At 44.6% G+C, this 12,572-nt stretch overlaps 1 protein-coding gene across 2 annotated transcripts in view; it reads right to left on the bottom strand.

The window, feature by feature from the left end:
* Window positions 1-12,572, bottom strand: part of POLD1 (DNA polymerase delta 1, catalytic subunit) — a 493,173-nt gene that overhangs the window by 396,925 nt on the left and 83,676 nt on the right. For both annotated transcript variants that reach the window (XM_078655207.1, XM_078655208.1), the window contains exons 6-8: window positions 11,372-11,540; window positions 10,449-10,563; window positions 9,530-9,659 (exon numbers count right to left, since the gene is read on the bottom strand). In XM_078655207.1, the coding sequence (XP_078511333.1) occupies window positions 9,530-9,659; window positions 10,449-10,563; window positions 11,372-11,540 (414 nt within the window). The remainder of the gene's footprint in view (window positions 1-9,529; window positions 9,660-10,448; window positions 10,564-11,371; window positions 11,541-12,572) is intronic.

The raw sequence follows: 12,572 nt of genomic DNA, 5'->3' as shown, positions 1-12,572 counted from the left end.
CGGAGCGCTTTACACGAACGCCAGTTACGTAGCACAAGGACACATTCATTTTTGGTATGCACGGGGAAATAAGTGAATTGCCCAGAATCAGGATGCTGAGCCCACGTGAAGATCGAACCTGGCTCCCCAGCGCACTAAGCTCACAACACCACAAACCTCTGTAGATGATGCTAATTGTCTGTGCAAAAGAGTGCCCCACAGGTAGTAACGTGCAGATAACAGGCACAACCCCACCTGCACATGGTATTCCCCAGTTGTTTGAATGCATGCGCCATCGGTGTTTGTGTGGCCTTTTGTATCCGTACCTGTATCTTCCGACTCTTCTCCCTAGCACTTGTCCTGGTTTTACTACAGCCCATTTCCTGCATCTGCCACTCCCTCCTTGTTCCTGCTTCAGTGTCTGTGCTCTCAGTGAAGAAGAACTTTTAGTTATAAAAAAAAGAGCCAGGCCTATTGGCATCGGCAGCGCTTGTTCCTCGGGTTGTCATGCAAACGGCAATTAGAGTGTTAAAAGCCGGTCACTGACAGCGTTACATCTGCACTGCTTCCCATTTTAAAGTACTGCCTCGGCCTCAACAGCACCGGAACGCTGTGTGAGCGACTAGAAATCAATTCTTTCAGCAGCCAACTGGGCATAGGAGCGCTTTACACAAAAGCCAGTTACGTAGCACAAGAACACATTCATGTTTGGTATGCACGGGGAGATAAGTGAATTGCCCAGAATCAGGATGCTGAGTCCACGCGAGGATCGAACCCGGCTCCCCAGCGCACTAAGCTCACAACACCACAAACCTCTGTCCCGGACCTTAAGCGGACTTCGACTGCCTCCGCCTGGACCACTGACAGGTATGCCAGCGCACGCAGTGGACTGCTCCTCTGCCCCCCACCCTCCTTGCATCGGGCTGCTCTTTGGCGGTGAAGTGCAGGGTGTATGACGCGCAAGGGTAGGGGGGTCACTTGTAAGTGCTGCACCCGCCTCACCACTTTAAAAAGTTACCAACCACTACTGGCGGGTATCATGCCCCCACGGTCGTCTCCCTGGCAGTGCAGGCACGCGGGATGTCAGTCAGCGGTACTTGAGCACGCGCCGCCTGGTTGATAGCATTGTTGATTGGCGCCGTGGGAGTTTACTCGGCAAACAAGGCGGTGCTTAGCGCGGCGTGCCAATCCGCGGCAGAAAGCGCGGCGAGGCACCGCCCACCGGCAGTAGAAGTCTAGCCGCGCAGAGGCGGCCGGATAGTGATGGATGCCGCGCGCGGACACCAGGGCTGGCGTGCGTGGGACTCCAGGACACCCCGCACCACTGACTGACACCGGGACTCTGCGGGGCTCATTACAATGCGTCCCCGTCTTCGAACAGACCAGGTGATGCGGCGGAGATACCAGGGGAGTCGCGACGAAAGAGCCAGGTGAGTGGGAGGTGTGGGGGGGCTGTGTGCGTGTGTGTGTGTGTGTGTGTGTGTGCGTGCGTGTGTGCCTGTGTGCGTGTGTGAGTATGCTGTGTGTGTGTGTGTTTGCGCACTTCAGGGAATCTGAGGCAGGAGATGGGCACGGCGCCGGCCTGGACGTGCGCGTCCACAGATCCGAATCGCCGCGCGTGCCCGACCCCTGTCTCAGATTCCCAGGAGACGGGCAACGTAAGTTGTCGAGCTGGACGCAATGCTTCGCATTGCTTTCTCCAGCTCGACCTAAAAGCAAAAAGGGTTAATTTGTGTTGAAATCTATTCCTTTTACTAAAGAGAACCCCCAACTATGGTGTGCCTTTTTAAATTCTGAGTTTGTGCTTCTATAGACCAAGCACTCAAACTATACTGCTAACCAGTATGGATGACATGCCACTCCTACAATTTATAATCCTCTGGACTATGTACATTTGCTATACACTGATTTACAAACGTATGATTGATTGTCTCTGTGTAATGTGTGTGTGATGCAAAGGGCTCTGACACCCTATACTGGTATGAGTGACGCAATAGAACTAATTAAATGCATGTGAGAGTGGTCCTGGAGACTTGAAGGGCACTGGTAAAGGGTGGTGGGGAGGTGGTCATTCGGGGGAGCCAACAAAAATTGTTGCACCGGGCGTCACCCACGCTAAAGCCTGCCCTGCTCAAGGGTCATTATTCTGACTGTTGAGTTGTCGAGGAAATGGGTTAGGTCAGAGTACACTTGCAGCTGCCTTGTCACCTCCCTTTTGAAGATTTTGCGGAGGAATGGAAAGTTGAAGATGGGCTATAGTTAGTCAAAATCTTGTCTGCACATGTGTTTATTCTCCTGGAGTGTGGTGATTATAGCATGCTACATGAGGTCAGGCACTTCTCCAAAGCGGTGGGAGGAACTTATGTTTATGGTGTCTATTGCAATGGTGAGCACTATCGATTTTAAACATGGGCTGGACATGGATCAATAGCTGGATGCTTATATTCTAGCAGCAAAACTTAGCATCTCAACAGTCTCTAAAAATCCAAAGGGGTTAAATGTAGATATTAATAACAGTGTAAGTAAGGTGGGGGTAGGAAAATAGTAATATGTTAATGATCGCTGCAGATTTTGGTCCGTTTTAGATTCAAAGAACTCAATTAGGTTAACATTTCAAGAGTCTACAAATATTTTTAAAAAAACTGACATATACCTCTTCCTTAGACCAATAAAAGGTATGTAAATAAAAACGCTGCCGATTTATTGGATTCTTTACTTGTACAGCTTCTAGAAAAAAATTGATCAGTTAGGCAGTTCTCAGTAAATGCTGAAAATTTCCTACATTTAATTGGGTGCCTCATTAATAAGTTTTTGCAGATTTGGCCTTCTTGATTGCTTTATGGTAGCTTCTCCTTTCTATCTTGTATACCGTTTTGTTCTCTTTGGTATGTGACTTGCACAAGTGACAATCAAGTTGAGAAAGGCTTGTTTTAGCGTGGCAGTTTGTAGCTAAACCATTTGTCAGTTGTTTTGATGCCTTGTTTGGTTTTTCGATACTTGACAGGAGCTAGGACATCAAGAGCAGATGGTACGATATCGATATGGTTTACCCAAAAAGGATGTAGGATTTATATAATTGGATTGTTTTTCCAACAGTGATGTATGTCGACTCAAAGTCCTTTGTGATAACTTATTGAACAATGCGTTAGCAATTGTAAGGATACTGCTGCTGTAGCGGGTGATGGTGAGTTAAGTTGTATAAGTTGACGAAGGGAAAGGTATCTCCATATTAATGTCTATTCCTCAAAATTTAAGAGTTTAGGTTTGAATGTGACAGCAGATCAAGTGAGTTCCACGCTTCTCATTGCCTGTTGGAAGCTGAAGGCAGTCGATTTTAGGTTTTCAATCTGGTAGGTCAGCACATGGATAGAAGTCTACAATGATCAAAACGTTGCTATATTTTGTCTGTAGGTGGATTGTTCAACAGTGTAGTAAATCAATTCAGCCATGAGAGCAATATAGAGTGATAGAACACCAGGCAGCTGAGCACTCAGCAACTAGTAGGTAGAGTTGGGATGTAGCTGCATGCCAAGTCGGTAGTACAGAATATATCTGTCTACCTCTTTCTTAAGATTCTGTTGAAGGGAGATCAGGTCATTCAGAAAACAGATAGATGTTTCTAATAGTCATATCTTAGCAAAGCCAAATGTGACAGATGAAATTGGATAGGAGGTCATGGATGTCAAGTGTGTGGTTTAAGGCTGATAGGACAACAATAAGACCGAGTTTTAACTGTGAACTGAGTGCGCCTAGAGGGTTGAGCTTATTTATAGTGCTGGGGTGCAACAGGAGATTTTATTGAGCCCTGGCTGGTTCAGAATTGCCAACAGAGGTGGGTGATATGGTTGAATAGGTGTCAGGAGGAAGTCAGCCCAAGGAGAGGCAGCTGCCTTGATTTGATAGATTCTTTAACTCATCCAACATACAGCCAACAAATACACACAGAGGCAGTCACGCTTGTGCATCTTATGTTGCAAAGTGCCACAGGGGTCCATTGTCCAATCTTCAATAACTGCTTACAGTATTACTGCCCCATACTGAAAAATACCGGATTAGTTTCCTTTTATATGTCAACACCAAATTCCACTACCAGATGGAATACAAACCATATTATCATCAGATCCAGTCAGGACCACACATTACACTGAACAAAGCCTCATTTGCATTTTTGAGGCAAGACTGAGATTCAGGTGCTGGAGAAATAGAACTTAATTGGCACCTGACTGACCTCCACCTTAGGAGTAGCCTTAGAAATGCTGCATATTTACAGTGGACCTGTTAATAATCATTTTCGCAGTGATAAAAATACCTGGTATAGCAGGAATTGTAGGGAAGCAAAGCGAGCCCTGTTAACATTCCTCAGGGGGTTTGACAACGTCCGTATTAGGGAAGCTAGGGCTGTTTTTAAGAAAATTATTGTAAAAGCTAAATCTGATTGGGAAGCAGATAGATGGCAGCCATCAAGACGGCCTTGGATTTGAAAGATAGAGGTTTTTGGAACCTGATCCACACGGGAAAAATTGAGGGTAGGACCACTATCGAGCCAAATATTGATGAGGAAGCCTGGCATCTATATTTTAAGGAATTATACTCAAGCCCGTCCATTGGATCTAGTGTGAGTGAGACTTTGGTGTGTTGTCCTAGCCCTGAACCCATATGGGATATACCCCCATGTACCATGGTTGAGGTATTATCTGCCCTAGCAAAGCTACAACCCAATAAAGCACCAGGATTGGATAGAATCCCTGGGGACTTGTACAAAAACGAACAGGGAGTGTGTGCCCCTTATCTATTATTACTTTTTAATGCAATTCTTCGTGGCCTTACAGCCCCGTCTACGTGGGTTGGAGCAGAGATCATTACGATCTATAAAAAAGGGTCCCCATTGAACCTGCAAATTATAGACCAATTAGCCTCATTGATGTTACACAAATATTTTTTGCAAGGGTGCTACTAGGAAGATTACAGGATTGGATGGAAGACTAGGATGTTTTAACCACGTTACAAGCAGGCTTCAGAGCCAAAACTTCAACTGTAGACCAGTTGTTTAGGCTTCAGTTGATCTATTGGAAGCATGTGGTTCTGGAAGGTGGGAGCCTGTATCTTACCTTCGTGGATTTGAAATCAGCGTTTGATATGGTTGACCGTGACCAGCTGTGGAGTATCCTGTTGGAAATGGGTGTTCCACCATATCTCTGTTTCCAGCTTAAACTCCTCCCCGAGGGTGCATACGCTAGAGTAAGATATGGCAAGAATGGGCAACTAACGGCTCCTTTCCCGGTTGGTAAGGGGGTGAGGCAGGGCTGCGTGCTTGCGCCGACCATCTTTTCCCTCTTCCTAAACGGACTAATTGAAGATCTACTTGCCGCCAAGGATATAGACCCCCAAAATAGCATTCTGTGAATTCCCCTCTCTAATTCAGGAAAATAAAACGCTCAAAATCAGATTTCTTCAGCCTCCAGCTCGACCAAGCGAAAAACCGTCCGAGAAAACTGTTTGAGCTAATCAGAACACAATCCAAGGAACAACCCCAACCACTCAGCACTGTACGCGAAGCACCCTCCTGTGAAGACTTCTCCGCTTTCTTTATCCAAAAAACTGACAACATAAAGAGCGATCTCCTCATTGACGCAAGCCTCTACTCCAAACCCCACTGCATAGCACCCACTGATCCAAAAAACAATGCTACATGGTCAACCTTTGGCACCTACTCTGAAGAAGAAATTGGCAAACTGCTCAGCACCTTGAAACAATCCAATCACCTCACAGATCCCCTTCCTGCTAACGCTGTAAAAGACTTTACCCCTTTGCTTCTCCCACTCTGGACTAAAATTATCAACAGCTCACTTCAACAAGGAACCATTCCTGACTCCCTCAAAGTTGGACAAGTCACACGTTTACTAAAGAAACCTACAGCCGACCCCTCTGATCTGAACAATTACCGTCCCATTACCAATATTCCCACTCTCGCCAAACTGCTGGAAAAATGCGCACAACTACAATTGACTAAACACATTGAACAGTTTGATCTCCTCAATCCTCATCAATCAGGCTTCCGAGCTGGACACAGTACAGAAACTGCTATGACTCACATAATTGACGACGCACTTCAAATGCTAGACCAAAACGACACCTGCCTCCTCATCCTCCTTGATCTCTCTTCAGCATCCGACACCGTTAAACATGAGAATTTACTCGAACTACTCAACACAAGAATGGGTTTATCTGGAACTGTTCTCAAGTGGTTCACTTCCTTTCTACACAACAGGTCGCAGAAATTCAAGAGCAACAACCTGATGTCCTCGCCAATACCTGTAACGCTAGGCGTCCCCCAAGGATCCTCCCTATCCCCGACTCTGTTCAACCTAGTTATGGAACCTTTCACCACCTTGCTACAAGCATCCAATGTACACTTTCACATGTACGCCGATGACACCCAACTTTATCTCAAATTACAATCCCCCAAAGACATCTTGCTCATGAACTCAACGATCAGAAGCACCCAATCCTGGCTTGCTGATAATCATCTCAAACTCAATGCTCTGAAAACAGAGTCCCTTCTGATCTCACCTCCAGCGAAGATCTCCACCACTGAAATTTGGCTTAAACACCTAACCGCACTCAATGTACAACCCACCATCGTGGACTCAGCAAAATCTTTAGGCATAACACTCGACACCAATCTCAACATGCAGCAACATATCAGCAAGGCAACTAAGGGAGCGAACTTCCAAATCAATACCCTGAGGAAACTTAAACCCTTCCTCCCAGCCAAAGACTTCCAAACCGCAGTACAAGCACTAGTCATCCCTCGAATAGAATATGGCAGCATCGCCCTCTGCGGACTCCCCCTAACTACTACCGCACCCCTAAGAGCTTCTCTAAACGCTGCAGCGAGACTCATCACTGGGTCAAAAAAGCACTCTCACATCTCCCCTGACTTGAAATCCCTGAACTGACTGCCTTTTGAAGCCAGAATACATCTGAAAATCGCCTGCATGACACACAAGGCGGTACACCTGAACTCACTACCTCACTCAGAAGCTAACAATCTCTGGCGGCGCTAGAAACACTAGAGGCACAAACAATCTTCTGCTGAAACCTCGAAGATTCCGGAAGGAAAAAACCTATAAACGCTCCTTCTCAGGAATGGCACCCAGGATCTGGAACTCACTCCCTCCCGAAACCAGGCTCATCTCTTCCACTACACTCTTTAAGAAAGAAGTAAAAGCTATCCTTATGGCTAAATACACCTGAACTATTATTTCGGAATCTTTAAAGACTCTGCACCGATATGTACTACTTGTTTGACCCCGTTGCTTAGTTATATTTCTTGTATTATTGATTTACATGATTGGCTTTGCCCCCACCTATTTGTACTGTTAGCTTTACTGACTTATCTGTTTGACTGCTCCCTCATGTACCCCTTCTTTGTAAAGCGCTCTGATATCTGCAAAGATCTTGTCCGCGCTATATAAAACTTTCAAAATAAATAAAATAGTAGAAACCTAGGAGAGCGGTATGATTCCAAGCATGTATTCGTACTCCCTAAATCAACGCAGTGGTAAGGGTGTCAGCCATCAGCTTTCTTCTCTAATGCGGAAAATCCACCTTCTGGTCAAAAGCAACCACAAGACAAAACCTACAAGAGATTTGCGGATGGTAAGCCTAGACTTTTATAAACAGCAGGGCTCCAAACAAAACTGATGACGATGCAAATACTTCATAATCACAATGCCAGGATGAGCTTGAACTGAGCGGGACAATCAGATAAAACCAGCTTTAAAAGGCACTTCACTGGCTCCTGGCTCAGTTTACCATGCACAAAGACAGCCACGGTAAAGTGCCAGGAAATTTGCAACCCGCTCTGTTGTACACCATCTAGGACTTTTTGGTCACAGCAGAACCGCACAGCTAAGCAACCAGCGAAACTAAAGTAGCGGAAATAGAGGGAGGTCCCTAGGAGCCCTGTGCACCAAACTCTGTTGTGCACTGAATCTTTGCATGAGAGATCTTCTGAACTATGCATTTTTCAAAGGATGATTAAATGTAAATATGGCTCAAACAACAACCTTTGACCCACCACCTGACCACAACACAAACGCCACTCACTTGTAGCCCTCCATTCCCCCTAATCACGACCTAGAGAACATTTAATCCTATCCCACACATCACCTCTGCCCATAATCATATACAGAGACAACTTTGATCTGTGTAACCTTAAGTCAAGATCTTGGAGGTGCATAACATCGCTTTTCTATACATAGATATGTTGCTTGCTGTAATGAACCCGTGGAAATAAATTACCGTTTTAAAAAACATGTAAATATGGAAAAATTCAGACTTGCTTTTAACTAAACTGTCTCAAACAAAAGGTCATGATAAACAATGCCAGATGACTCCTTCGGACGACTGGATAGATGACTGGACTGAAACATGGCTAGTAGCAATGCCAATGCCATAAACGGTATGGGTAGAATGTCTGAATTAATCTAAGCCACCTTTAATCACTCTGAGCCGGATTCCAGTACATTGTTTTTTTGCCTTTGTGTCACTCCAGGCAGGAACCACACTGATGAAAATCAGGCTTATTTTCTCCTCCAATAAAACCAGTCCAGCCCGAACTGCCTGGCCAGGATCCCTCTGAGTGGATAACAAGGGCACCAAGGTGGACAGTTCAGAGTAGAGTGGCTGTTCTTATAAGGGTGGGACCGAGACTGATTAACTTTTGGTGGACTCTGAATGCTTTCAAGTTAGTGGGAGTAAACAATAGATTGGAATGCAGGCAAAGCTATTGCCAGTGGGTGAGATTAATAGAACCAATCCATCCATCCATCCATCTAGTTTTTATAAGTATGCACAGTCTGCAACATCCAAGCCTATCGCTGTGAAGTGACTGTAAAGAGACATACAAAACTTTTTAAAACGTTAAATAAATAAATAAACCCACATCATGCATAAGACTAGAAAATCAAGTCAGCTTTCTGAAGGTGTATACTCCATGCACATGCATCTGGAATACAGACAACATTGATCCATGACTTTACATAAATACACCAGGTGTTGGAAATACACTGTACAGTGGGTGAGGCCCCAAATAACTTCTTGCGTCACTGCAGAGTGAGTGAGACACTGTTCCCTTATGTAATACCAGCAAAGATTTAGGTGATGGCCAGTATTATCTTATCTGGCTTTTGTGAGAGCTTGTGTGACACACAGATCCTCTTACCTAACCCTGGAAAGGGTTTACATGATATACAGGTATGTTCTTGTCTTTTTGCAGTGAGGATTCCTAGGAGGCATTGCAACCCATTACTGTGTCCGTGTGTGGTTCAAGATCATGATCCCTTTTCGAATCCCAATGTGGGCATGTTAAATGCTCTGTCCTTATAACTAATTCAAATAAGTATTTGGGTAAGGAATACTATAATCCTTATATAATGCCAGTCCAGGTTTGGGTGAGGTGATTGTCCTAGTAATGGTGTGGGTGAGCCCCACACGAGTTTACTATTTCCCAGTGATATATGGAAGAGGTCCATGACCTCCTTACCTTTCCTCCCAGCACACTCAATATCGAAGCTCAGAACACGTAGCGGGGCGATCTTCTGCCATTCACCCTCTGCGGGATGGCTGATGAAATCTGTCCAGCTGATGTCCACTTCGAATTGAGACAGAGATACCTGGCAAAAAGAGGGAGTTTAGTCACTCGGATTTATTTAGACACTGACAATGCAGAGCCATTTTGAAACTCACTGACAGGATAGAGCATGCAGTGAAAGTAAAGGTACATAGTTGACAAGATACCGTCCAAATTAGAACATTGACACTTTTGGATACATTATAATTTACAGTAGAACACAAGCACCCATAGCTAGACCATGAAAAGGCAAACCTACAGGCATTGCTAAAGACTAAAACCAATGATAAGGCTACAACTACTGCCTACAAATACACTACTTGGTCCCAAACCAAAAAGACGGAGAAGCAAGCTGGTAACACAGAAATACACAGTACTTAGATGTATACATAAATACATGTTTTATCATGGAATAAACACACTAACTCAGAAGACCTATGTCTTATTAGCATTACAGGCATATGGAAACACATGTCGATAAAAAATAAGCATGCCTGCCCAAAGACTCACATACATGCATACTTCTAGGTATTTCTGTGCACACAGCATTCTTTAAAAGGTGCTAACCATCCAGTGGATGGATTCCCAATACATCCAAAAATACCAGCAGACGTCATCAAACAAAGCAACATTCTAAAAGGGCGATTGTTGATGAATGGCAGAGATGCATGGCAGAGTAAAGAGAATTCTTCAATGCACTGAATGACCCTTTTAACAATTAAACACATCAACCCCCACATGTATACTACACACAAAATCATGCTTGAATTCTGACACATACATGCCTACATAATAGTAAACAAATACAAACATACACATGCCTCTAACTTACCTTGCCTGGGTTATCTTTGGAGTGGTCACCGTAGGATACCTCTTCTCGCAGTCGGTACTTGCCCGCGGGAAGTTCGATCCAGTTACATCCAACAACGTCACTGTCCACCATAAACCTGCAAAACACCAAGCCAAAAAAGAGCATGAAAATGAATTCATGAACAAAAAACATAGCAGCTGATAGATCTAGATTGCCCAGATTAGAGGAAACACACACTATAGAGATCTATACCATGTCAGATAAGATGGAATACCTGCCACATAGAAACAAACTATGATTGAGAGAAAACATCTTCACTTATGAATGGATTAGGGGTCAAGTAAGGAAAGTTATCCAAGAGGGAACCTATACACTGATCAATCAAGGGCGAACCCTTGCCCCATAGGGATCAATACTGTGTTCAAGATGGCGAGTGCTAGCCTTTTTTTCAGTGCCCCATGGGAATGCTCTTATGTTAAAAAATCCATGCCTGCAACATAGAGGGTTACATTGCGATTAGGAGGAACACTTGCCCCATAAGGAACTATACTGCATTTAGAAGGGGACACCAGTTGTATAGAGATCCATATAGTTCTCAGGATGGAACCTCTATTCAATAAGGACTCAAATTGTATACAGGACGAACACCAGCTCCTACTGTGTTCAGGAAGGAACACCTGCCCAGTACTGACCCATATTGTACTCACTGCAGAAGTGATACCTGCCACATGGGATCCTTCTTTGGGTGCCCTGCTGGAGACTTCTGCATCTCAAGGGAGAAAATCTGCCGTGTTAGCCTTTTATTTTGTTCAAAAGGAAATACATGCCACATACAGACAAATATTAAACTAAGATGGAAGCACCAGCCCATGTGTTTTACTGAACTGGCATACCCTCCAGTGTGACCCCAGAAATGCACGTGTGAGGCCACCAGGGCTTTCTACCTGATTTCAAAGTCGATGTTGGCCTCATAAGCCTGGTAGCAGTGCAAGGGGAAGGGTCCAACACGGAGACCCATCTCCAGAAGTCTCTTGGCTGGTGCGATCAGTCGCTGAAGTGCCATTGTAATCTTCAAGAAAGGAATGATGCGCTTTCCATGGTATCCATAAATGTCTGTAGAAATTAGAAATAACTTAAAAGAGGAGACAGGATTCTGCTGAGGGTACGTCTTCACCATTACTTTTAGGCAGGGGTTCACATACAAGGTTATGGTTCTACAGTAAAGGGGCTGCATACATGGACAAATGTCTAGCAAAACAGGACTGCAACCACAACCAGCCACACAAGCATAGGAACAAGATCTTTGTCCAGGACCATTGTGACAGATTCAGTTGGTCACCCAATGTACCAGACTTCAAATATAGTCTTCAAGGAGCTCTCAGGAGCAGTGGCATATAAAGGTAACTTGATCTCTAATACAAGGAAAATGGCCATCCTGACTTCAAGTCAACAGTAAAATAAATCTATAAATGAGGTACTCCTTGTACACCTAGGCCAATGCACCAATTACTGCTCTGCACCTGCTCAGAACTTCCCAGCTCTAAGGAGAATCCCAAACATGCCTCACTAGCTCAAGTCTATAAACTTAACACAGATTAAATTGTTCAGGTGTTTAGGGAAGGTGAAAAATCCAGCATCACAAACAGCAACAGAAATAGGCAACTAGAGTACAATCCAGTAGGTCAGTCATCAAGATGTTGCGCATATAAATATAGTTAGAGTAATTACTTCTAACAGATGTTAAGAGGCTTAAGAGGGGTCAGAGGCAGATTTTTACAGGAGCGAGGTCAATGGAGACAGCTTGTTTAAAATCTTGATTTGGCAGTGAAACGTCTCACACTTCGGTTCCTTCAAAAATCCATTAACAAACTAAGCATGATTGAGGGACAATACGTTGGTGCTTAAACCAAAGAAAACCAAGCTCCTTCTCATATATCCGAACCATCAGAATATAGTTGCTGGAGGGTGGATGGATGGGTGGTATGGAGTGGGGGGCACATGGCTAGCAAGATGGCTGGCTAGACCCTGCAGTGTGAGCTCCGTCTTACTCACTCATCAATCCAAAGACTATTGTGTCCGGTGAAGTGCATCGAAGGGAGGTATGCCTGTAATACTTCAGACAACAGGCTAGGGCATGCGTTTAGG

This window comes from Lissotriton helveticus, chromosome 7 (assembly GCF_964261635.1).
Source record: "Lissotriton helveticus chromosome 7, aLisHel1.1, whole genome shotgun sequence".
NCBI classification, from domain to species: Eukaryota; Metazoa; Chordata; class Amphibia; order Caudata; family Salamandridae; genus Lissotriton; species Lissotriton helveticus.
This window is presented reverse-complemented; position numbering and strand designations above follow the sequence as displayed.